Here is a 27,864-nt window from a genome sequence, read left to right on the forward strand (position 1 = left end):
CATCTCAACGTAATTTATTATATTCTGACTAAGAATATGTTAAAGAATTCTGCAGAAAACCGATGTTAAGGATATAGGTCTGTAATTTTGCGGATCCGTTCTTTTACCCTGCTTAAACTCAGCATTCACGTGTGCTCTATTCCGTTCGCTTGGAATTTTGCTCTGGGTAAGAGATTCGCGACAAATGCAAGCTAAGTTTGTATAACCGAATTGGTACTGCTTGGGACAACCCCGGACCTGGCGCTGTAAACAGGCTTATGTCCACTGGAGTCCTGGAGAAATTATCACATCACCTAAACCTATATCTCTGTTTCAGGATAATCTGCTTCTGTACAACCACGCCAGACTGATGGCAGAAGACAACCGCAGTTCTGGAAAGGAGTACCTGGTGAGCATCATGTTCAGCCATTACGACCAGAACAACGACGGCGCCCTGGAGAAGGAGGAGCTTGACGAGGTGAGGGTGCACTCCTTCCTTTCATCTACATCTGCATTTACATCTACAATACTACTCTGAAATTCACAATCAAGTGCCTAGCAGAGACACCATATTAGAAAGGTTGTGGCAGAGTGCCGACGGCACGCAGTATACCGCATGCCTGTTTATCTACCCCGCGTAACACACAGTGCATCCCATTACTATATTCAGTGGTGCGAAGTAGTACGTTAAATTTCTGGTCGATAATAAATAGAACCTGAGATTTTCCCATGCATGATTCTAAGTGGGTGTCTTATTTCAACATCGACAAATGATCTTGGCTACATATTGTAGCTATTTAGTCACACATGGCTTCTAGCTTGTCAGATCTGAACGGGAGCTCGTAACGTCAGCGAGGAATGAACCATCTTGTGCCGCAGATCACGACCAAGGAGCAGCTGCGGCAGCTGTCCAAAGGCTGTACGCTGGGCCACATGGTCGACTTCGACGACGCCGACAAGGACGGCCACCTCGACATCAACGAGTTCTACATGGCCTTCAGCAAGCTCTACAGTGAGTAGTCGGGGACCGCTCCACGGCAGACTTCACCGCAAAACTGTACCCACACGATGCTAGATCGCTCGTTTCGTTTGTATTTCTCACTGCCCTAGCTCCTGACTCACTTATTTCAAGGACTACTCGCGACGTCTTGCTGTGTAAATGAAATTATAACAGCATATCACAAAATGCAGTCTTTTACGAATAAATAATTCCGTGGGAAGCATAGAATAAACAATCTGAGCAGAGAGCAAGTATTAAAGATTCGAGGAAGGTATGCATCTATACGAGACAATCATAGAGTCGACGGCTTGATATTAGTAGTTTGAGTGTCTACACGAATGTATGTCACAATGCGACTAAAATTTTGTATGTGGATAATTTCTGCCTAGATTACGTCTTCAATTTTAAAGAATTACCCAGAACTTAAACATATTAACAGTTCAGGTATCTTATGAATATCTGTGGCTCAACAATGCGCCACACACAATGACAGAAAAAAAATTTGTGCGTATGTACAGCGGTTATTGGTTTAATTATCATGCTGAACTGTCTACAGGAATATTACACGCACTAATCATGTTATTTACCTATACGATTGTTTAATCTTACTAAAGAGATTTGTCGATATGTAAATCAAGATCCACAGAGAAGGAATGAGTGACAAACAGAGTATTCCACATGTCGTCAAAATCAAACTCGTGCAACGGTCTTTGCCTACCTTTGAACTAAAACTAAATCTTTATATTGCACGTATTTGCAATTTTTACACAATAATTTATTAGTAACAGCAATAATTTTGGCTCCTATGGTTTTAAATTGCAATACATCAAATAATAAGTTCCCTTTATGAGGTGAAAGATCTAATTGTAGTTATAATAATAGCAAAACACGCTTTGTTTACTGTAAGATAAATAACCACAGTTCAAAAAATTGCTAAAATTGTTGGGATAATTTACGTGAATGTATCAACATTTATTTACGAGACAAGTATTAGATAAATTCATCGGGTGGTAATGCGCTGCAGTCAGTTTGCTGAATGTACGCCCATTTAGAACGATGTTCAACGGAAGGTATCAGACATTTCCTCAGTATTTCACAGATTTTTAAACGATTCTCCAATAAAACAGTCAGAAAAGGAAACTACATTCATGAGCCGAAACGTTGTGATCAGTGCCCAGCACGGAGTTGAATGCCTCCTGGCACGTGACGGAGTTAGGAAATAATTAAAGCAGAATAGAGACGAATGGGCAGTCATCTTAGAGAAGACACAACGCGAAAATGCGGACATCCATTAATATATGCGGTTTTGACAAAGAGAAGGTTCTTTTGGCGCTGATTCTGGAAGCGAGAACCTCTCAAATGGCGAATATGGTCTACTGTTGGCGTATTTCTGTCGCGAGCACCTGAGGAAAGTTGTTGAATGATGGCCAAATAACGAGGAGGCCGTATGGTATTGGGTGACCACGTCTCATCACAAGACCTAGAGGTCGGAGGATCCCCCACTGTGTGATCCAAGATGGGTAGCGATCTGTGGCAGGTCTGACGACAGAGTATGGTGCTGGTGCATGCACAAATGTTTCGGAGCACACCGTTCAAAGGCCGTTGTTGAAAATGGAGCTCCACATCACACGTACTCTACGTGTTTCTCTGTTGACCCATCGACACCGTCAGTTATGATGGCCGTGGGCACGGCGTCACTGAGTTTTCAATGTGGATCAACAGAAACGTGTCGCCTGTCGAATGAATCGCATTTCTTGCTAAACCAGATCGATGGTTGGTTCCTAACAGGCTGTCATCCAGGCCAGTAGCTGTACGAAACATCCACCATCCCATAGATCCAGGCTGGTAAGGGCAGAATTATGCTATTGGGTACACTGAGTTGGACTTCCATGGGCTCTGTGGTGGTAATCGAAGAAATCATGACAGCAGTGAACTAAGTGAACATTATTGCAGAGCAGCTGCATCGCTTCATGCGACAATACCTTCCAACAGGATAACTGTGCGTGTTTCAAGGTCAGAATCATGCTATAGTGATTCGAGGGATATTATAGTGCAATTGCATTGATGCCTGGGCTAGCAAATATGTTTCATCTGTACCCAGTCGAACATATATTGGATGCCAACTGCTTCTCTGTAAACCATCATCCCGAAATTTGCGGGAATTGCTTTACCTATACGAAGACATCTGGTGCCATATACTTCTGGAATCCTGTCAAGGACTTGTGGAACCCATGCCAAGCAGAATTTCTGTTGTACTACGTTTGAAAATTGTAGTTAGAAAAGTGGAACAGCACTCTAATAAACAGGTGGTCAAAATGTTTCGGCTGATCGGTGTATACTACTACCACTTATGACGTGAACAATGTTTTTCTATCAAGTAGGTCCCCATCGTAGGAGTATTTCGTGAAGTACTCGTGATATCATCGTCTGCCTGAAAGTGCTTACAGGTGTTGAATACGTGAAAGACTATACATGAGTATTACAAAATTTTGTACGTGGCTGCACGTTCCGAGACCGTGAATAGCTACAATTGAAAGAAAACAGCCCTCGGTCACTAATTTTTAACGAATTAACCTTGGTTTCAACACTGCTAGGAGTGTCTTCCCCAGAACGTAAAACAAAGAATGGTCTATAACATGCTCACAGAATTATAACTAAAAACGTATGATATATAATATAAGTACGGAATCATCGTCAAAGACTGGGTGTACTTATATGTCATTTATAAAATAATAAATATGCGAAAAGGGTATTAGTCACAAAGATAATTAAGGGAAAAAACTGTGATGGCGAGCCACTAAGGGCTGCTCGTTACTCTCGTGGTGCAGGTTGTAAACGGACATGAGTATTAGTTTAGTTTCCCTTTGTGTCGCATAACTTATGTTCTGTAGTGTAGTCGATACTTGTACGTAAATTCGCCATTGAAATACGATAATGGGATTATTGGAAGGCAACACAGCTCATTGAGGAAAGACTCACCACTACGTTCAACTGCAGAACAAAACGTAAAAAAAAAGAGTGACTATCATTTTTTGCTGTAACATTAAAAATAGCCCTCTTGAACTGAGATATTTGCCGCAAAAAAAAAAAAAGAAAATACTCTTACATTTATCTATCAAACGCTCAAGCCAGTTTCATTATAGACATAGAAAGAAAATTGTTAAGATGCATATGAAAAGCGTGAATGAAAGCCACTACTTCTGAGCTGGATCTGTTTCTATTAGATATGTAATGGCGTTGAAAATGAGCAGACCGCTTACGGGAAAACTTTAAGAAACGCCAAACAAACCGTACTTTCTCACAAAAACTCTATTCGGTGCATCTCATCGGCCACTCTATTAGTATTCCTACTCCGTGGCACGGTGTACAGATAAAATAATAGCTAATCGGTATGCGATAATGAGAAACCTATCAGCGTTGTGCAAGAACGTCAAAACAGATTCAATAACAGAACACCGGTACTGGTTCACGGCATTATGTATGCTGAATTACGAATAAAGAGGAAGATTAGGGCTTAATGTCCTGTCAGTGATGCCAGCAATTAAAATTCCACAATAGGAACTGGGCTGAGGAAGCAATCTGGCCGTGTTCTTATCAAATGAACTGCCCGGCATCCGCCTTAATCAGTTTGGGTAACTCACGGAAAACCTTCATCTGGGCGGCAGAACCATAATTAATACCTGGCTCCTCTCAAATGAAGGTTCATTACCTTAAGTACCGCGCCACCGCGTCACGTCACTCGGTGCAGGCATCAGGAAAGGACATGTTGAGCGAGACTTCCCATAGAGCTACAAACAAAACTGACTGTGCAAAAAGGAGCTACGCTATTTCGTTAACATTTACTTTGAGCTACCAAAAATTATCATCAAGTTATAGTAGTCAAAAAATCGAAACTGAAAGTTCCGTTTTTCCTCTCTATACCACTGACAAAGAAACCTTTTGTCTGAATTTCACATCAATGTACAGAGGGCCATGTGAGAATTCAAGTAAGAATATGGAACATTTTTTTCCGCATGAAATATTTCGTAGATGCTATCGAGTAGAGCAATAAACGGCCTTCACTCACATGATTCCAAATCTGATCGTACAGTTCTCGTATGTGCCCTCATTGTGATTGCTGTTAGAATGTTTATGATCGGCCTAAAGGGAAGTGTTCGAAGAGGAGAAGTAAAGAGAGCCTAAATTATCAGCTGGCCATATATGTGTAGATAATGAGAGATGGAGCTCTATTTCGTCTGTAAAAAGGGTGGATGTTCCATAAACCAATACACCATTTGCATCAAGTAACTCCGGAACACAGGAAGTATAAATGAGGATCGCCACGCTATACACTGAATCCCAATTATTCAGAGTCCTAATTCTCTAATTTACTTCACCAACGAGAAGCGATCGCAAAAGCACTGACATTCTTCTTTCAGTTTAACCGTTAACGAAACTGCTGAATGAAATTAAATGAGAACAGTTGGAAGGAGGGCGACATTCCCTGAAAGTCTCTCAAGCATGCAGTCGGAGTAACTGGTCGTCATGGAACGACTGTTCGATTATATTGGATTAGATTTACTTTCATTCCAATTGATCCATAGTGCGGATGTCCTCCAGGATGTAGAACATGTCATAAAAGCAATAATACGTGACAAATATTTACAACTGAAACAAATAAGCTAACGTACCTTCCACAGGTCCCAAGTGGAATGAACTTCATTTTTTTAATGAACACTATATGAAAGAATCATTTTACAAACACTAATACACTGAATTTAAAATAATTTTTTTAATTTTTATTTATAAGGTAACAAACATGTAATAGAATTACTATAAAACTTATTTACAATTAACAGATTACTGCACTGACATGGTTGAGAAGTTACATTGTAGTTACACACATTCACACACACACACACACGCACACACACACGCACACACACACACACACACACACACACACACACACACGCATACACTTATTTACAACAAACACATTACTGCACTGAAATTGTTTAGAAGTTATATTGTACTTATATATATATATATAGACACACACACACAATTCACTTTGTTCCAGCGAGAAATTCATCAATGGAGTAGAAGGAGTTGGCCACCAATAAATCCTTTAGGCTTCTCTTAAACTGAATTTCATTTGTTGTTAAGTTTTCATGGCTGCTGATAAGTTATTGAAAATGTGTGTTCCTGAATAATGCACACCCTTTTAAACAAGAGTAAGTGACTTTAAATCCTTGTGAAGATTATTCTTATTTCTACTACTGATTCCATGAATTGAGCTGTTGGTTTGGAAAAGTGATATATTTTTAATGACAAATTTTATTAAGGAATAAAGATATTGGGAAGCAGTAGTTAGTATCCCTAGTTCTCTAAACCGGCTTCTTGGGTTCACACCACATATAACTCTTACGGCACGTTTTGGTGCCAGGAAGACTTCAGCTTGGCTTGATGAATTACCCCAAAAAATAATCCCATATGACATTATGGAATGAAAGTAAGAATAGTATGCCAACTTTTTCTTTCTTGTATCCCTTATGTCTGATACAATTCGTTTTGCAAATAGAGATTTGTTAAGAAGGCGTAACGTGCCATTGCTGCTTGGCTACACCTCCTGATTGACGTCCCGATATGGAGGATAAGACATACGCTATCTGATGAAAAGTATCCGTGGACATTGTGATGACTTGGACTGTCCCGGGGACAATTTCATTGGCGTTCCTGAATATTTGTGCACAAAAGACAGACGATTGGACGTCAAGAGCTGAAACCACAGACCGCTGGTATCTGGAGCGAAGTGAACGTTCTAACTCATCCCTAAGGTATTTCATTGAGATGAGCTCAAGACTCCGAGCAGACCAGTCCCTTTCAGGAATGTTACTGTCCTTGAAGCTTTCACTCGCGGATGCTGCTTTGTGACAGGATGGACGGGATGCACTGTCATGCTAATAGGCACAAACCACGTCTCCGAACTGTTCCTCCACTGTGAGCAGTAAACAACGCTGTACAGTGTGTTGGTATCCTTCTGTATTCAACGTTTTCTTAAGAGCTATAAGGGGACCACATCCAAAACACGGAAATCACACCCATACCGTAACACCACCTCACATTCACTTCACTACTGGCACCTACACAAGTAACGGTCTGCAGGCTTTCGCCAAACCCAAACCCGTTCAGTGGACTGCCACAGAGTGTAGCGTGCTTCAAGTCACTCATTTCCAATCATCCACTGTCCATTGAAGTCACTCTTTACATCACTTCTGGTGTCGCTTAACAATGACTACAGAGATGTGTAGCATATGAGGATCTGCTCAACATTATACCCCATTGTTTTTAACTCCCTATTCACAGTCACTGTGCCAGCTGGAATGTTGGTATCCCTTTGCAACTTACGAGCGATTCCTTCCGCTGATTTCATGCGGTGTTTTACAACTATTGTTCACGATTATTGACTGTCTATGTCCGTTATCTCATAAGGTCTGCTTGCTCTTAGTTTAGTTGTGGTTCCAATTCACAATCACATCGCCAACAGTTGGCTTGGCTAACATGAGAAGGGTTGAAATGTTCCTCTCGGATTTGTTACTAGAGTGACATCCAACGAGTAGTATACATTCTAAGTCACTGGTCTCTGCTGACTTACCCATGTTTCTCTAGCGACAGTATAATGCTCCCCTCCTCCTTTTATACTGGTTGTCCGTCTCTTACGCCATGCAGTGAGCGATTCGAAATTACAGTGGGCTGTCCAGATACTTTCTATTACATGATGTTTAATCTCGGTCCGCCACCAGAAATAGATCGTGAAAGTCTGACGTCAGCCATTCCTGTTGGCAAAACGTAAGAAAAATCATAAAACAAAGGTCGGTGGAGGGTTCCGAGACAAAAGTCAACAACCAACAAGTCAACGAGCTGCCACTAATCCTCAACAATTTATGATGAAAAGTTCTTAGTAAACTTGTCGCATCAAATTCAGATAAAATCCAAATCTTTCGATTAAAGCATTGATCGTCGTCATCAGGGCCCCTATGTCTGACTGTCGGGTAAAATAGTCCTCCATTCGGAACTCCAGGCGCGGGTAAACAAAATTTTGCTGCAAACCAATAGAGAGCCAGGGAGTGAATCGGACACTCAAAGAAACTAAGATCCTCCTTGGAAATGTCCACTGCAGGTGGGGACGAAACGTTAGGTTTTAATGTGACGTTCATCTGATTACGACTTAATAGCCAGGAATATTTTATTAATAGTCTAGGCTAAGCCAGACTGTGTTGAAAAGAAGAACAAGCTCTTTACTTGCGCGGCACGCTGTGAAACGCCGGGCGGCCCTCCGCAGGCGTTTCGGTGGTGTCGCTGGACAAGGCGCTGCAGGTGAACCGGCTGTCGGCCCGCGTGGGCGACAACGTGGAGATCAAGTGCGACGTGAGCGGCACGCCCCCGCCGCCCATCGTGTGGCGGCGCCACGGCGCAGACCTGGCCGCGCTCGCCGGCGACGGCGTCGGCGTCCGCGTCTTCAGCGACGGCTCGCTCTACCTGACGCGCGTCCAGCTCGTGCACGCCGGCAACTACTCCTGCCACGCGCAGCGCAACAAGGACGTCGTGCAGACGCACGTGCTCACCGTGCACAGTGAGTCCAGCCCCTTTCTTCCTGTCCAGTACTTTCAAAACAAACACTGATTCCAATATTAATTCTGGGCAGAACCTTGCAGCTTTCATTACTTACCTTCACGGAGTAGCGAGAAACTACATACTAATTTCAGTACAACGCTTTTCCCCTTATCATGTATTCACGAAAACTTTTAAGAAATTCAAACCTCAATTTATATGTCATATTTCTTAATATAATGAATGATTTGGTTGTGAATTATGAAATATACTAAACTTAGACAAAATTATTTCATTTAGTCCTCTATCGAACTTTTACTTTGTCTAATGACTATCGGTTTCGGATAAAAGTACCATCATCTGACCATCTTATGATCAAAGAGTGGAGTTATTATTATTATTATTATTATTATTATTATTATTATTATTAAAATCATTATTAGCCGAGCTGTCTAGGCGCTGCAGTCACGGACTGTGCGGCTGGTCCCGGCGGAGGTTCGAGTCCTCCATCGGGCATGGGTGTGTGTGTTTGTCCTTAGGATAATTTAGGTTAAGTAGTGTGTAAGCTTAGGGACTGATGACCTTAGCAGTTAGGGCCCATAAGATTTCACACAAATTTGAACTTTTTTTTTTAAGATCATTATAGTATGGGTCAGTTACAAAAACAAGAAAAGATGCTGATGTGCAACTACTTATACGATGAGGGGCGGTCAATAAGCAAAGCAACATTAAATGTTTTAGCAGGTTGAGTTTACTCAGGATTGCAATACACCATCTTATTCCCCACTCTTACGGCTACAAAATACTGTTTTACAATGTAATAACCATCAGTGCGACACACTTACTCCACCTTATGGTACTACTCTACTGGTCGGAGCCAAAGTCTTTCTGCATCAACAACCTCCACACCATCTTTCGCCGTCGGAATTTCCAATAGCAACGTCCAGCGTAAAATCAACTCTGCACCCACGAAAGAATATAGGTACATTCAATATAACAGCTTGGGTAGTTCCATTTTCTCCAAGTTTATTCTCGAGGCTGATTATGTGTTTGTAGACGGGAGAGCAGTGGCGGCGTTGACGATACACACGTCGACGAGGTATACTGCTTCAATGCTGTTGCAGGTAGAGCTCACAGGGAAATGGTTTCGCTGGCGTGCACTGCCCGCTTATATGGGAGAGGAGTGACCTCGATTACGTAACGCGCTGATAACGGACTTAGATTCTGCAGGCACCAGCAGGCGGGGGTTATCCCGTTCGCGTGCTGAAGTCGTGCTAGGGGCACGCCTTCCCAGGTGCGCCGGCCTGGCGGCGAGACAAGTCGGGCGGGTTGCGTTGCCGACTCGCTAGGCGCTCAGCGGGCAGTGCGGCATCACGTTTTGAATTTTTTTAAACTGTTGCATCCTTGAGCCCCCGGTTCGCGATGTGCGCACCCCGGTTACAGGTGTCAAGGATCACACCGTATTAATAATTATAGTAATTAATAATTATAGTAATTAATAATTATTGTATTTATGAAACTTCCTGGCAGATTAAAACTGTGTGCCCGACCGAGACTCGAACTCGGGACCTTTGCCTTTCGCGGGCAAGTGCTCTACCAACTGAGCTACCGAAGCACGACTCACGCCTGGTACTCACAGCTTTACTTCTGCCAGTATCCGTCTCCTACCTTCCAAACTTCGGTAGCTCAGTTGGTAGAGCACATGCCCGCGAAAGACAAAGGTCCGAGTCTCGGTCGGGCACACAGTTTTAATCTGCCAGGAAGTTTCATATCAGCGCACACTCCGCTGCAGAGTGAAATTCTCGTTCTGGAAACATCCCCCAGGCTGTGGCTAAGCCATGTCTCCGCAGTATCCTATCTTTCAGGAGTGCTAGTTCTGCAAGGTTCGCAGAAGAGCTTCTGTAAAGTTTGGAAGGTAGGAGACGGATACTGGCAGAAGTAAAGCTGTGAGTACCGGACGTGAGTCGTGCTTTGGTAGCACAGTTGGTAGAGCACTTGCCCGCGAAAGGCAAAGGTCCCGAGTTCGAGTCTCGGTCGGGCACACAGTTTTAATCTGCCAGGAAGTTTCATATCAGCGCACATTCCGCTGCAGAGTGAAAATCTCATTTTGGATTGTATTTATGGCTACAAAACACTATTTTTCAATGTAATCTCAATCAATACGACACACTTGCTCCACCTTACTGGGAGGGCTTGAATGTATCCATGGTACTACTCTACTGGTACGAGCAAACATCTTGCTGCATCAGCAACCTCCCCACCATCCTTAATCGAGTCAAACAGATGAAAGTCGGAAGGTGTGAGGTCTTGACTATAGGGTGGATAGGAAAGAACAGTCCAATGAGGTTTTGTGAGCTCCTCTCGCGTGTGCAGTCTGGTGTGAGGCCTTACGTCCTCTTGGAAAAGGAGAAGTTCCTTTGAATTTTTGTGGCGACAAACACGCTGAAGTCATTTTTGTAATTTCCTGAGAGTAGCACAACCGTGTGGGGCTGACCGGCAGGCGGGAGATGGTATAGGATTGGGCGACCTTGTTGTGTTCTTGATAGACGTCCCGATCAACAACTCGCCGTACTTTTGTTCACTGTTGGGTCTCCGTAGACATTCTGCAAGCGAATATGACTATCAGCGATGCTTTCGTTTTTCGCCAAAAGAAGCTCAATGACAGCTCTTCGCTTGGAACGCACTACAGTTACAGACGCCATTTTGAAGGCAACGTATAGCGCTACCAGTTACAGGAACTTCATGCAACTGTAGGGTCCCAAGCAGGAACATTCCACAATGTCCCACAACAATTTTCGCATTTTTTCAAGCGAAATTGGCCGAGAAAAAAAGTGTTGCATTACTTATTGAACGCCATCCATATATAAACATTCATCAGACTATATTACACACTAATGTCGGAACATTCAATCCAGTTGAACACCTCGTCTGATGTTTCATGCAGGCTCTTTATATCTCCGGTGAAACGCCTTTTAGAGCACTCATATTCTATTAAGCTGTATGCAAACGTCTCCAGGATGATAAAAGGCTGGAAATTTAATATTTGTGTTGTCAGTAAGGTCGACGTTGGCGGGGTTTGTGGCTTGCCACTCACGTTTCCATTCAGCATCTCTGTTGCACTCAGTGGAGATCATTTGGACACCTTCTTCATAAGCTGGTCTTCAGAAATTTATGGCGTTTGCTAGCCAGCAAAAGTAGATCTTTGTGAGGAGGGAGTGAACTATTTTTAGGAATTTGCTACAGAAGTTATAAAGAGACGCCTTTCGATGAAGAAGAGTTGGACGGATCTTTGATAGTACTGGTAACCAACATGCAGGTGTGGATTTTACTAACTCACTGATAGTTATCATAGCCGCTTTCAAATGAACATCAGCTTTCTTCGCATGAGAGCTGGAGAGTGAAACTGGTGCGCTATATTCTGCTGCAGAGGGTAGCGACGCAGGGGGTGCTACGCAGTGAAGCGATACGTTTGCTCCGCATGTTCTTCCTATCAATTCCTCAGCAGGTTCACAGGTTCACTCGTCTTTGCACCTTCTTAGCTATGGTTTTTAGCGTTCTGTTTAAAGTGACACCTATATATTTTAATTTATTATTGTATCTGACTATGCTCAGAGGGCCAAATCGTGAGGTGATCTTTGCTGTTGTTGGGTGATTACAGAGGCCGAACGACATAGGTATTTTAAAAACACTTCTGACTACAATGTAGTAGCTATCAAAAGAACATCGCTACAAAAAAACATTTACTAAATATTCTTCTGTATGGTAGCTGAAGTATGGTATCAAGTGAAACCTTAAAATACAGGTAGTCTCTTACAAATGGTTCGCAGTAGTCACCTTCACTTACCCAAGCAAGTGTGTCATATACTAAAAGTACATGTCAATGCTATGCTTTAAATAGAAGCAAATTGTAGCCAGTGATGGTAAGAGGGCCTCTTATGTACACAGGCTCTTTTTATGTCTTAAAATGGTCTGAGCGATGTCTTGTAGCGGAAAGCATCGCACACAAGCGGTGGATAAAAAAATAGCAATTTATAAACACTATTCTGTCTTTAATGATTCACTGCAGTTCTGACTGACTGTTTCATTTTTTATGTCTTGTTAGTTATATTCTTACATTCCATAGTTTCATGCAACTTTCATTTTAAGATATCTTTTGCATTCTATTTTTTGCGAAATAAAAAAAAAATCTCTGTGCTTAGCGGGCAGTTATATCATTTGAGACCGCAACTTGCGCCTGTAGAAATCACTGCATTCGGTAGTACTTTTAGTGAATGGCATGACGTCTTGGGTAAGCGAGCTTGGCAACTGCGCTCCATGGTTTAGAAGCTGCCAATATTTTAAGGCTGCAGTTTATACCATGAATTAGCTGTCACAGAGAAAAATATTTTGTAAATATTTATTGAAGAACTATGTACTCCGACTTTTTTTTCAAAATAGGATAGCCAGATGGTGTTTCTTGCTACCGAAACCGGCTGTCATTAGCAAAAAAAATGTTTTGTCTAAAGACAAATAAATTCTTCCTGATAGTGTTGGACACTGTTCTAACCTCTAGTATGTGAAGTAAATGTCGGCTTAAATTTAGTCTTTCGGAAAATAATGTTGGTGTTCTGAACGACGTGTTCGTACAGAGCGAACCAGAACACCACTGACAAACTTTCAGAGGTTGTTCGAGGATATCTATATATTTTTGCCACAAGGGACCCATGTTCTCCAGCGGCTCGTTACAGAGTAGTAATGTAATTGGGATTTATTCAGTTTGTTACTGAAATCACCCTTGTTTCTGTGAAAATACCATCTTAACAGCGAAGAAGCCTGCAAGATGCAACAGCCAAAACATGGACCACACAAGACAGAGCTCTCCTCCCACCGCCCCCCCCCCCCCCCCCAGAATTCTGTGAACCCACAACGAGGTGCATATCAGCCTGATCTATAACCATAAACGCATTCATAATCACACAGTCGACATTATAACTTCTGAGCACTATTTACAGTACTATACAGACATAAAGCTCGCTGTGGCAAGAAACCAAACGAAATGCAAAAGCTCTGTAACGAGTCGCCGGTGACCATGGATCCCTGATACCAAAATACTCATAAAGTATCCCCGAACAGCCGTGGGGTTCTGAAACACCTTCTATAGTGTTGACAGGCTTAGTAATGTAAATTTTGGCCGTTTGAACTCCTACACATTTTTTTTTTAAATTGATCATTGTATTGGGTTGACCCTACAAGTAATATAACTCTTCTGGCCACCACTTGTCAAGACTTTGGTTTCGTACTCCATACACATTCCGACGAGTGGCAGTAAATATCTACAGTGATTTTAACTGTTTCCTTCGCGGAAAAAGACCATACTTGGTATGGTATGCCTCTAAATAGGTAAAGTTTTGGTGGATGATTTAGATCGCCGTCAGGCATATGCAGGAACTGCAGCAATTAGGACAGCTTATCTGCTGAAGTCAGCGGGACATCGAATATTCAGACATATATGCCGTTCTTACAAGAGGTCACTCTTGCATTGGGTAATGAAGCAGTAAGGACTGGTGGGTGAAGGGGTCGTAGATAGTTCTTATATCGGTTAGGCAGTAGAATAATAATAATAATAATAATAATAGTAGTAGTAGTAGTAGTAGTAGTAGTAGTAGTGGTAATTGGATGTAAAACCTAAGATCACAAGGGGTGTTGATAATTCAGTGCACTATACGATCTTATACCAAGTCAGAGATAATAATTAGCAACATCGTATATATGTGGACGTATGTGAAGAACGATGGTAGCCGAAAATCGTGTTTCATCGACTATTTGCGTTGTTCTCAGCAGTGACTTACAGCCTCATATTCTATTCTGTAAGTACTTCAAAGGAAGTTTTGTTATTTCCTAATAACGTACAGCGAGCTTGCTTAGTTCCAAGACCTCACTTCGACATTGTTTCAACTGGATGACAATATTTGTCGCTCATGAAGTACATAAGATTGTTTAGAGTGTTACTGCAAGTTTCTGCCCCCGCAATGTACTACATAACTGTCTTCCATTAATGGCACTTGTCCATTAGATAAGAAAGTGGTATTCTATCGCCTTTAGACCTTCTATTTCGTTTTCAGCAATACCGGAAGTGAAGGTGATGCCCAAGATACAGTACAGACGTCCTGGTGAGCAGGCGTCCATGTTCTGCCACGTCGTGGGGGAGCCTTTCCCTAAGGTAAGAGCAACTCCAGCACATGCTGTAACTGCGCAGAAGCGTGCGTTACTACGAATTACGCAGTGGCTTAAAGGCCTTGTAGTAGTTGCTAAATTTGCGAAATGCTTCTTGCAAGACACAGAACACACTTCAATATACGGAACATGAATAAAGTCCAAGAGCACATATCTCAATATCCCGTACATTTCACACACTCTACGACTTGCCAATTTTCTTCAAAAATTCATGCCTATTGACGTGGAAACCTCGGTAGAGAAAAATTATATCTTTCCTAAGACGTACTTTCTCTTTCTAGTCAGTGAAGGAATTCCTTTACCTCAGTTGCTGTTCTTCTGAAAGGCTCGTATGTCTGCCATTGATGAAGAAAAAGAAAGGAGCATTGGTGATTAACGAGCAGTTGACATCTAAGTGATTAGAGATGCAGCTTACGCTCGAGATCAGACTTGTCATACTGAAAGGCGATTTATAAAAGTCACGGAAAACCTAAATGAGAACGGCCGCTCGGTCATTTGGACAGCTGTCGTCTTGAATGCGATTACAGTGTTTCAGCGATCTCGTGGCAGACTCGTCTGCATGTGTATTGTCTAATATTTCGAAACAATGCAACTGGCATTGCGCACAGACTTTTCTCACATATTTGTATGTACTAAATAGGATGTTCTATCTGCCACTTCACAAGGGGAAAAACTCTAACTTCATGGTTGGGTCTCTTTTCAGGCAAAAGGGTATAAGACTATAAACAGGAGAAAAATGAGATATTGTAACTCTCTTAATAGGGGACTTCCATTAAAAATACACACTATTTAAAAGATCCAAATCCACAATTCTGAAGAAACAGTATGAAATTTTGTCCCATACTTTGCATGAAAGTAACTCCTTTCCAGTTTTATCTTGGATTATATGTTAAACGTCTTTAGAGAATTTAAAAATTTTATTTTCAAAAGTAACATATGCACTTTTTTTCAGAAACTGTTCAAATATTTCTACAAAATTTATTTGTTTGATTTCCTTACGTGTAGTAAGTTCCTCTCATGAAGCTTTCTGACTACGTCGAACGGGAAAATTTTCACAATTTTTAATTGCAATTCTGTAAGTATAATATAAAATTCATACAAAATTACAAGCATTTTGCTCGATATCTCACTCACCTTCCACACAGAATTTCAAATTTTACGCATGAGACAATATTTATTGTGTTCATAGAAATAAGTGTACAAAATTTCGTAATTCTAGCCTTCATAGATTCTAAGAAAAAGGTATATAAACAATATAGTTTTCAGGATATGAAGTACAAAGTTAAACGTAACGTTTTTTTTTCTTATTTCGCCTATTCAAAAGGTCCCAGAAATCTACTCAGCACCCACTGTTCCTTCAAGGCTTCTCATCTGGAATCTTGTTTCCTGCCTTCTTTTCTTTACCAGGTCTTCAACTGCCTTTCCAGCTGCCGAAGGGCGACGTAAATCTATTTTTCCCAAGAAGTCTTGAATGAAATTTCCTACCTTCCAGCCCATTCTCTCTAATACCATCATCTTCCCTACCTTCCTACGGTTAAATACAAGAACTGCATCATAAGCTACAATTCTGGATAAAAATTCGTCATTAGTACGTGGCAAAACAAGCATTACTTCTTCATAATCAAAGCAGCCGGGTTGTTACTGTTTCTAACAAGTACGCCCTTGAGTGCGAGGTCGCAAATGGTCGATGATATTCGCCGCATTCGACGCTCCACGTATTGTCTACCACGCCACAACAGTACTGGCTGCCTTTAGCAAACGGGGGTGGGACTGGAGTTATCCAATTATGAGAGCAGTATGCAGCTACGGAGCGTAGTTCAACGAGTAATTGACAACAGTGCTACAGCGCTAGTAATGTTGATACAAAGAAGAGCATTGCATTATGCATACCACAACAGTTGCAGAAGTTGACATTTCGTCAAAAAGAACCCAAGTAAATTCGCAGAGTGAAAATGAAGTGGCAGATGAAATATTAGCGTTCCTGCCAGATGAGTCAGCGGAATGTGTGGTGTCGTATACACTTGACGGTGCGGACAATTTCCATGAGGGTACAGTGATGACGATACATGCTTTACAAGTGAAACTGATTTTGGAACAGCTGTCGTGCCATGTAGTTCATCATTCTTGCCGGGCAGGGAATCACAAATCCCGTCTCCAGTGAAAAACAGTAACGGAAAATCGGTCTCCGGGGAACGGATACCAAACATAATTACATACATGGAATATTATCCGCAACACAGTAAAAAACCAATTATGAACAGATTTAGAATAAGGCCGCAGCCATATGACCGCTTAGTGCATAAGAACTACTGATAATAACGGGTCTTTGCGAGTCTCAAGGATGCTCTGTACAATGTACAAGACTTGCAAGAGAGCGAACAACTGCGTTATGAACATCAGCTTGTGCGCTGCATGGATTACGGTGATTTTAAGAGAAGCAGTGGATGGTTACGTAACTTTGTAACAGTGCTACAGAACTGAAAGATAAAGAAATTTCAAACAAAGCGTCAGCTTGACAATGCAGAACAAACTGCAGAACCGCCCCGAAAATTTGTAGATTGTATCAACAAACTCCTCCCCCCGTGAACCATGGACCTTGACGTTGGTGGGCAGGCTTGCGTGCCTCAGCGATACGGATAGCCGTACCGTAGGTGCAACCACAACGGAGGGGTAGCTGTTGAGGGGCCAGACAAACATGTGGTTCCTGGAGAGGGGCAACAGCCTTTTCAGTACTTGCAGCGGCAACAGTCTGAATGATTGACTGATCTGGCCTTGTAACACTAACCAAAACGGCCTTGCTGTGCTGGTACTGCGAACGGTTGAAACCAAGGGGAAACTACAGCCGTATTTTTTCCCGAGGGCATGCAGCTTTACTGTATGGTTAATGATGATGGCGTCCTCTTGGGTAAAATATTCCGGAGGTAAAATAGTCCCCCATTCGCATCTCCGGGCGGGCACTACTCAAGAAGACGTCGTTATCAGGAGAAAGAAAACTGGCTTTCTACGGATCGGAGCGTGGAATGTCATATCCCTTAATAGGGCAGGTAGGTTAGAAAATTTAAAAAGGGAAATGGATAGGTTAAAGTTACATACAATGGGAATTAGTTAAGTTCGGTGGCATGAGGAACAAGACGTTTGGTCTGACGAATACGGGATCATAAATACAAAATCAAATAGGGGTAATGCAGGAGTAGGTTTAATAATGAACAGGAAAATAGGAATGCGAGTAAGCTACTACAAACAGCATAGTGAACGCATTATTGTGGCCAAGATAGACACGAAGCCCACGCCTACTACAGTAGTACAAGTTTATATGCAAACTAGCTCTGCAGATGACGAAGAAATTGAAGAAATGTATGATGAAATCAAAGAAATTATTCAGATAGTGAAGGGAGACGAAAATTTAATAGTGATGGGTGACTGGAATTCGGAAGTGGGAAAAGGGAGAGAAGGAAACGTAGTAGGTGAATATGGATTGGGGGTAAGAAATGAAAGAGGAAGCCACTTGGTAGAATTTTGCAGAGAGCACAACTTAATCATAGCTAACACTTGCTTCAAGAATCATGAAAGAAGGTTGTATACATGGAAGAACCCTGGAAATACTAATAGGTTTCAGATAGATTACATAATGGTAAGACAGAGATTTAGGAACCAGGTTTTAAATTATAAGACCAATCTATTGGTTATGAACTGTAGATTAAAACTGAAGAAACTGCAAAAAGGTGGGAGGTTAAGGACATGGGACCTGGATAAACTGACTAAATCAGAGGTTATACAGAGTTTCAGGGAGAGCATAACGGAACAATTGACAGGAATGGAGGAAATAAATACAGTAGAAGAAGAATGGGTAGCTTTGAGGGATGAAGTAGTGAAGGCAGCAGAGGATCAAGTAGGTAAAATGACAAGGGCTAGTAGAACTCCTTGGGTAACAAGAGATATATCGAATTTAATTGATGAAACGAGAAAATATAAAAAACTCAGTAAATGAAGCAGGCAAAAAGCAATACAAACGTCTCAAAAATGAGATTGACAGGAAGTGCAAAATGGCTAATCAGGGATGGCTAGACGACAAATGTAAGGATGTAGAGGCTTATCTCACGAGGGGTGAGATAGATACAGCCTACAGGAAAACTAAAGAGACCTTTGGAGAATAGAGAACCACTTGTATGAATATCAAGAGCTCAGATGGACATGTAAGGATGTAGAGTCTTATCTCACGAGGGGTGAGATAGATACTGCCTACAGGAAAATTGAAGAGACCTTTGGAGAAAAGAGAACCACTTGTATGAATATCAAGAGCTCAGATGGAAACCCAGTTCTAAGCAAAGAAGGGAGAGCAGAAAGATGGAAGGAGTATATAGAGGGTCTAAACAAGGGAGATGTACTTGAGGACAATATTATGGAAATGGAAGTGGATGTAGATGAAGATGAAATGGGAGGTATGATACTGCGTGAAGAGTTTGACAGAGCACTGAAAGATCTGAGTCGAAACAAGGCCCCGGGAGTAGACAACATACCATTAGAACTACTGACGGCCTTAGGAGAGTCAGTCCTGACGAAACTCTACCATCTGGTGAACAAGATGTATGAGACAGTCGAAATACCCTCAGACTTCAAGAAGAATATAATAATTCCAATCCCAAAGAAAGCAGGCGTTGACAAATGTGAAAATTACCGAACAATTAGTTTAATAAGCCTCAGCTGCAAAATACTAACGCGAATTCCTTACAGACGAATGGAAAAACTAGTAGAAGCCGACCTCGGGGATGATCAGTTTGGATTCCGTAGAAATATTGGAACACGTGAGGCAATACTGACCCTACGGCTTATCTTAGAAGCTAGATTAAGGAAAGGAGAACCTACATTTCTAGCATTTGTAGTTTTAGAGAAAGCGTTTGACAATGTTGACTGGAATACTCTCCTTCAAATTCTGAAGGTGGCAGAGGTAAAAAACAGGGAGCGAAAGGCAATTTACAAATTCTACAGAAACCAGATGGCAGTTATAGGAGTAAAGGGACATGAAAGGGAAGCAGTGGTTGGGAAGGGAGTGAGACAGGGTTGTTGCCTATCCCCGATGATATTCAATCTGTACATTGAGCAAGCAGTAAAGGAAACAAAAGAAAAATTCGGAGTAGGTATTAAAATCCATGGAGAAGAAATAAAAACTTTGAGGTTAGCCGACGACATTGTAATTCTGTCAGAGACAGCAAAGGACTTGGAAGAGCAGTTGAACGGAATGGTCATTGTCTTGAAAGGAGGATATGAGATGAACATCACCAAAAGCAAAACGAGAGTAATGGAATGTAGTCGAATTAAATCGAGCCATGCTGAGGAAAATAGATTAGGAAATGAGACACTTAAAGTAGTAAAGGAGGTTTGCTATTTGGGGAGAAAAATAACTGATGATGGTCGAGGTAGAGAGGATATAAAATGTAGACTGGCAATGGCAAGGAAAGCGTTTCTGAAGAAGAGAAATTTGTTAACATCGAGTATGGATTTAAGTGTCAAGAAGCCATTTCAGAAAGTATTTGTATGGAGTGTAGCCATGTAAGGAAGTGAAACATGGACGATAAATAGTTTGGACAAGATGAGAATAGAAGCTTTCGAAATGCTGAAGATTAGATGGGTAGATCAGATAACTAATGAGGAGGTATTGAATAGGATTGGGGAGAAGAGTAGTTTGTGGCACAACTTGACTAGAAGAAGGGATCGGTTGGTAGGACTTGTTCTAAGGCATCAAGGGATCACCAATTTAGTATTGGAGGGCACCGTGGAAGGTAAAAATCGTGGAGGGAGACCAAGAGATGAGTACACTAAGCAGATTCCAAAGGATATAGGTTGCAGTGGGAACTGGGAGATGAAGAAGCTTGCACAGGATAGAGTAGCATGGAATGCTGTATCAAACCAGTCTCAGGACTGAAGACCACAACAACAACAATCAACAAACTTATCCCATCGCTCCGTAAAGAATGTTTTCTCCTCTCCGACCAGTCTGATTTTGAAGAGGAAAAGCATATGAAAGTAACCCCGGAAATTAGAGATACCAGGAGAGTTGTATCAAGATCAGCTAACATTAATGCTTTACAGCATTCGTATACAATTATGCCGTCTGTTAATCTGGAAAATAAATTGGCTGGAAAGTTATTTATTGTGCTGCGAGAAGTTGGAACGATTCTTTCTCGTGTTCGTGATCTTGCAAAGGCAGTAAGAAATATTTACATCATATAAGCAGGAGGGCGAACATGGGCCTAAGACAACTACAACTGTGGTGTGAGCACTGCTTATGGTCAATAACTAGTCAAAATAACGTGCTTTACCTTCATTCTGCGTATAAAAATCATACTACTTTAGAGCAAACTGTCCCTCCTGAAATGTGTTTAACATCGCAGTTCATACCACCTGGAACCACTCGACAAATTCAGCCTCTGGATATTTGGTTATTCCGTGCCAATAAAACGTATTATTACACTATCTGCAGCTACGCCCTAAAGGGCAGTTAGTTTCACCACAAACTCCACGACAGACCTGTTTCACATTCGATTGCATGCCACAGTTCCAACAGCTCTGATCATCCTGTTACACCAAAGTGATTCTATATGGGTTTTTTAAGAGTGGATTCCTAGCTGACCGTCCTGTACGGTTTGGAACTTCCAAGGAGTTGGACTTCGATCTTGTTGGTACAAACCTTTGTGTTCACTGTGGTGCGCCATTTTTCATTCGGTCTTCATAGTGAAAGTTAACTGCTTTATTTCTATCATTTTTTGAATATCGACGATGTGAAGCGTAATATGTACATCCCATACAAGATTGATCTGTGCACCTGCCGGACACTCATTTTCTTTAACCTTCCAGAGGCACATGATGCGTCACTGAAGTCAATTCTACGCCAGTCAATGTGATTCCAGGCCGAATAAATGTTTGGACACGCCTCGGACATCGACTGAATACTGACCTGACTATCACCTGCCATACGGCCGATAGCGAGGATCGACGATTTGGGGCGCCATTTCTTATCACAGCACTTCCTCTTCTGCTGACGACACCATTACACCACAGCAGTACGTCGACGCTTTTCTACGCCCCGTTTTGTCGCCCTCTCATGGGAAGCGATCCTGGCCCTACATTTCAAGAAGATCATGACCTCCCGCACAAGGCAACAGTTTCTATTCCTAGTCTTCGTTCTTGCCAAACGTTACCTTGGCCAGTAAAGTCGCCGGATCTCTTTTCAAGAGATAACATTTGGAGCCCTATGGACAGGGCCTTCCAACCATCTCGGAGTTTTGACGATCAAATGCGCTATTTCGACAAAATTCGGTGCGATATCTCTCGGGAAGACATCGAACAATTCTATCAATCAATGCCTACCCGACTAATTGCTTGCAAATGGCCAGAGGTGGGCCAACGCGTTACTTACTTTCTCAATTTGTGAAGCTTTTTCTCTTGAATAAATCACCCAATTCTGCTGAAATTATAATCATTTGTTTGTCTGTAGATTTACTTGACTTCTACAAATGGTTCAAATGGCTCTGAGCACTATGGTACTTGACTGCGGAGGTCATCAGACTGAAGCGGAGGTCATCAGACTGAAGAGCCTAGAACCGTTCGGCCACTCCGGCCGGCGTAAAATGACAGCTCTGCCAATGGACTGCGCTTTTATAGCTTGTGTACGCGATACCAGCGGCATTTTTATATATGCATATCGCTAAGCAATGACTTTTGTTACCTCAGTGTAAGGTAACGAAATAATTTACACAAAATAAATTTGTAACACAAAAAATCAGATGTTACGCATTTCATTTATAGTATCTGGAGCAATATAATACCCAGACTGTATGGTAATTCCTCCATAAGGGCAAAGAAAAATACGTCATTCGCCTTTGTAGGTAACTGTTCACAAACCCCATTGGTGTCTATATCCGTACCTAATTAATTTACTCTAATCATGATTCATTGAATACATACGTGTTTTATCATGACTCACTGTTGATGTCATGTTTGATTTCGTCATCTTGATTGATTTACAGAATTCTACATTTATTCAGTTATATACTTTTATGATAAATATTGCCTTTACTGTAAAGCGACTTTATGTAATGCCCTCTTGTTACGAACAGAAAATAAAATTTTATCGACTTAAAACCTAACGAATCAGGAAAGTCTATGACTCTATTGCTTTATTTTTTTCCGAACACTAAACGACGGATTATGCTTGAAGAAAGCAATGAGTGTTCCTGTTTGCAGTTGTAGACAGATTTGAGTGTTCATTATAAGAAAACAAATTAAGTGATTTTGTTTTGCTGTGTGAAGAAGGTTTTCTTTAAAAAATGGTTCAAATGGCTCTGAGCACTATACAGCTCAGGTCATCAGTCGCCTAGAACTTAGACCTACATAAACCTAACTAACGTAAGAACATCACTCACATCCATGCCCGACACAGGATTCGAACTTGCGACCGTAGCGGTTGCGAGGTTCCAGACTGAAGCGCCTAGAACCCCTCTGCCACTCTGACCGGCCTTTGTTCAAAGCGAGAATATTTACAGCGATAATACAGAATTCGGTCTTAGAGTGTATGTTGAGTATTAAATCATTTACTGCACAGGTGCATTACTTTTCGATCCACCCTCGTATTTACGAAATACCTCAACCCTATGCGCATCATATGTTTTCCAGACATCTTTATTCCTCTCGGTATTCTGCACTCTGTTTCTGACGGGCATTTCCTCCCTAAGCTTCGGAACTCCTCTTCGTCTTGGTTATAAAAATGAAAGTTGAGCTATCACATTTTTTTTAAGGAAAGCACAGTATTCATTTGGACGGTAAGACAAGAATATGTGTTTTTGCCTCGAACCGTGCTCCAGTAGCGAGCCATTACACTATTCACCCATCCTCCTGAGCATTTCTCCTTCTGGACTCTTTCGTTCCCGTTTAACTGCTCTGGCAGACATAAATCCTCTTAGCGTCGTGCAGCGCTCGCTCGGCAGACGGCTGGCTGTGAGTGGGGACGCCCGCAGGTGGAGTGGCTGAAGAACGACGAGCCGCTGCGCGCGCGCCAGTGGCCGCGCAAGTACGACCTGGTGGGCAACGGCACCGAGCTGCGCACGCGCCACATCGCCTACGCGGACACCGGCGCCTACATGTGCCAGGCGCGCAGCGTCGGCGGCCTCACCAGGGACATCTCCTCGCTCGTCGTCCAGGACGAGCCCACGCCCAGTGAGTAGCCTCGCTCCGTACGACTCCCGTACTTCGTGACAGGCTCGAACTCGGGACCTTCGCCTTTCGTGGGGAGTTGCTCTACCGGCTAAGCTACTCATGCACGATTCATGGCCCGTCCTAACAGCTTTACTTACGCCTGTACCTTATTTTCTACCTTCCAAACTTCACACAAGCTCTCCTACGGAACGTACAGGACTAGAACTTGTAAAGAAGCTGGTTCCCTACTTTAAAAAAAAGAAAAAACTTTTAAATACCAAAACATTATCTATACAAGGAATCTGATTACCCCTGTTAGTCATGGACAAAAAGAAATTCAGTACAATTATTATATAGATGTGATAAATCACTTTAACGGGGGTCAAAAACATGGTTCAAATGGCTCTGAGCATTATGGGACTTAACATCATTGGTCATCAGTCCCCTAGAACTTAGAACTACTTAAACCTACCTCACCTAAGGACATCACACAACACCCAGTCATCACGAGGCAGAGAAATTCCCTGACCCTGCCGGGAATGGAACCCGGGAACCCGGGCGTGGGAAGCGACAACGCTACCGCACGACCACGAGCTGCGGACTTACCGGGGTCAAACGAACAATTAAAGTCAATATAATTTTAGTAAACCTGCAAAAGTAAAAACAAATTATTGTAGGGGCCTACATCTGCTAGATGCCCCCGCCATACGTAATTTTGTTTTGAAGCTGACACCCAATGAGAAAATAGGTGCAGTTTTCAAGCAGTAATAGCGGATAGCATCAGCTGGTAATACGCGGTGTTACAAAAACGTACTGCCAAACTTCCGCCAAACATTCCTCACACACAAATAAAGAAAAGATGTTCTGTGGACATGTGTCCGGAAACGTTTAATTTCCTTGTTAGAGCTCATTTTAGTTTCGTCAATATGTACTGTACTTCCTCGATTCACCGCCAGTTGGCCCAATTGAAGGAAGGTAATGTTGACTTCTGCGCTTGTGTTGACATGCGACAGATTTTCTGTGAACGTTTGGGTAGGCATTGTTGGTGATGTCTTGATTGGGCCCCGTGTTCTTCTACATACGCTCAATGGAGCTCGTTATCATGATTTCATACGGGATACTCTACCTGTGCTGCTAGAACATGTGCCTTTACAAGTACGATACAACATGTGGTTCATGCACGATGGAGCTCCTGCACATTTCAGTCGAAGTGTTCGTACGCTTCTCAACAACAGATTCGGTGACCAATGGATTGGTAGAGGCGGACCAATTCCATGGCCTCCACGCTCTCCTGACCTCAACCCTCTTGACTTTCATTTATGAGGGCATTTGGAAGCTCTTTCCTACGCAACCCCGGTACCAAATGTAGAGACTCTTCGTGCTCGTATTGTGGACGGCTGTGATACAATACGCCATTCTCCAGGGCTTCATCAGCGCATCAGGGATTCCATGCGACGGAGGGTGGATGCATGTATCCTCGCTAACGGAGGACATTTTGAACATTTCGTGTAACAAAGTGTTTGAAGTCACGGTAGTACGTTTTGTTACTGTGTGTTTCCACCCCATGATTAATGTGATTTGAAGAGAAGTAATAGAATGAGCTCTAACGTGGAAAGTAAGCGTTTCCGGACACATGCCCACATAACATATTTTCTTTCTTTGTGTGTGAGGAATGTTTCTCGAAAGTTTGGCCGTACCTTTTTGTAACACCCTGTATACGTAATTTTGTGGTGGCTAACTTTTAGTACACAAAAGATTAAATATGTACTCTCTCCAAAAAAAGTTACAAACAAACATTAAAATAAATTTATAATGAGCAGCAAAATGTCTGAGAAAAATTTTGAAAGAAATTTGTTAATTGAACTTTAATTTGGCGGGTTTTCAACACTCACAACAAGACGAAATAATGGAAAGAATATTTATTGGAACTAAGCAAAATTGAGATATTGTGACAGTATTTTTAAAACAGTTAATTTAACTGCAATTGTCTTTGATTTTGAAATGACAGAGAGCGTAATAATTTTCTTTTAATGTCTTAACTGTTGCTGCAGGCTGTGAGATGACGTCAGCTGTGGTCCGCGCGGACGATGTGTGAAGTTAATCCTGGTTCTTGCCGTGAAGATAATGATGGATCCTCCTGTTTCATTAATATTCCAGTTACGGCGGTGGACCACGTCAATCACATGGCAGCACTGGCGCGATAATAATAGTTCCAGTGCGTGTGTTGTCGTTACGCGAGGGACGTTTCATTATTAAAAGTTTATTAATCACGCAGTGCGGGTAGGTCGGAATTATGCAATGTCTTTCGTATTTACGATATATATCCGTTTAAAGTCAATACTTCTTTCACTGGTGTACCACAGGAAAACAGTCACATGTGTTTATCACTATAACAGTCCATTAAACATCAGTTCAATTTACTCTTCGGCTTTAAGACAGTTTGGACGATATAATAAATGTTTCTTGATCAAATCACAGCACTGTTCTTTTACCTAACATTTTGGTTTGTTCCACTTTCACGCAGTTCTAACAGTTTGTGTCGTGTCTCCACCTGACAATGGTGTCTGGTTCACGGCTAATTGTCACAAGTTTACACAGTATGTAAAATCGTCACCGCAAACACTCACTATACTTTTCAGGTTTTACTGTTGACTTAATAATGGACGATCTCCTATTAACACAGCGGACGCACTGTAATTGGTTGTTCCTCCTTGTATCACCATTTTTCACGCCGAACTTTGCAACATTTATCACCCGCGAACCGGTCACGATACTACACAAACTAGCACGCTCTCTATCGATAGTCGTTCGCTCTCTCTCTGACACAATACTTCTAGCCTAACCAATGATTTACAAAGCATTTAAATTAGAGCATTCATATTCGTACTATATAAAATATAAAACAGTAGCAAAATTAACGAAGAAACAATGTCACGTATTAACAAATAAAGAATAGTTGAAATAAATGATACATATGTACTATGACAAGGTAATGCACGAAAGAAAAAAATTACTATCGACTTTTGTGGAAAGCGATGTCTTTACAAACTCCTCGAAGAGAGGGTACTGCAGAGACGGTTTAGCCACAGCCTCCGGATCGCCGCTGCGGCAGCCCACTCGGTGCAGCACATGCCCGCGAATGGCAAAGGTCTCGAGTTCGAGTCTCGGTACAGCAGACAGTTTTAATCTGCCAGTAAGTTCCAGGTTTTGAGGAAATTTAAAAGTAACTCTCTTAATAGTTTACATGGAAGGCTGAGGATTTTACTCAAAATAGCTACATATCTCTTCTTCCGAACTCCACCTTTTCAAAAATCTGTCGCTTATAGGAGTGGATGGAAAATTTCTTTTTCGTGTCATAATGATTGAAGCGCAAGTTTCCCAAATGTGTGACACTCTCGATTTTATTAGAGTGGTGCCTGAGTTTGTACAGTCTTCCCGCAAATTTAGTAACCACAACACGTAACAGAGCGTTTAGTCATCAATAATATACTCCTTCACTATTACAACAGCCTGCCAACCCTGGAGTAATTGTTAGGTTCCGCGGCAATAGAAAGCACGTGGTTTTGAGGCGAAGAACTTGTCGACAGATGATCAAAGTGATTTTCACCCGGAGTGGAAGTTCTTTCAACGTTGTTCGATAGAGAGTGGGAAAAGGTGAATCCTCAGGCCGCAAGATTAAGTGAATTAGGTGGGTAAAGTGGGTATGGAAGAACTTCTCATCCCAACTCCCGTAAGTGTATTTTGTCAGTCTCTCAGAACGCGGGTAGGCCTTATATGGAGCAGCATCATTCCTCACAGTATTCCTGTTCGTTGTTCTTGGATTGCGTCTGCAACAAGTCTGCGTTGGTGACAGTAAATATCAACGGTGATGGTTACACCTCGAGGAAACA

General features: G+C 42.0%; 1 protein-coding gene across 3 annotated transcripts in view; it reads left to right on the forward strand.

Moving 5' to 3' along the window:
- The window catches only part of LOC126270956 (follistatin-related protein 5-like), a 556,933-nt gene that overhangs the window by 440,769 nt on the left and 88,300 nt on the right, over positions 1-27,864 (forward strand). For all 3 annotated transcript variants that reach the window (XM_049974113.1, XM_049974114.1, XM_049974112.1), the window contains 5 exons: positions 317-457; positions 859-991; positions 8,304-8,594; positions 14,674-14,771; positions 23,797-23,995. In XM_049974113.1, coding sequence (XP_049830070.1) covers positions 317-457; positions 859-991; positions 8,304-8,594; positions 14,674-14,771; positions 23,797-23,995 — 862 coding nt within the window. The remainder of the gene's footprint in view (positions 1-316; positions 458-858; positions 992-8,303; positions 8,595-14,673; positions 14,772-23,796; positions 23,996-27,864) is intronic.

This window comes from Schistocerca gregaria, chromosome 1 (assembly GCF_023897955.1).
Source record: "Schistocerca gregaria isolate iqSchGreg1 chromosome 1, iqSchGreg1.2, whole genome shotgun sequence".
In the NCBI taxonomy this organism is placed as follows: Eukaryota; Metazoa; Arthropoda; class Insecta; order Orthoptera; family Acrididae; genus Schistocerca; species Schistocerca gregaria.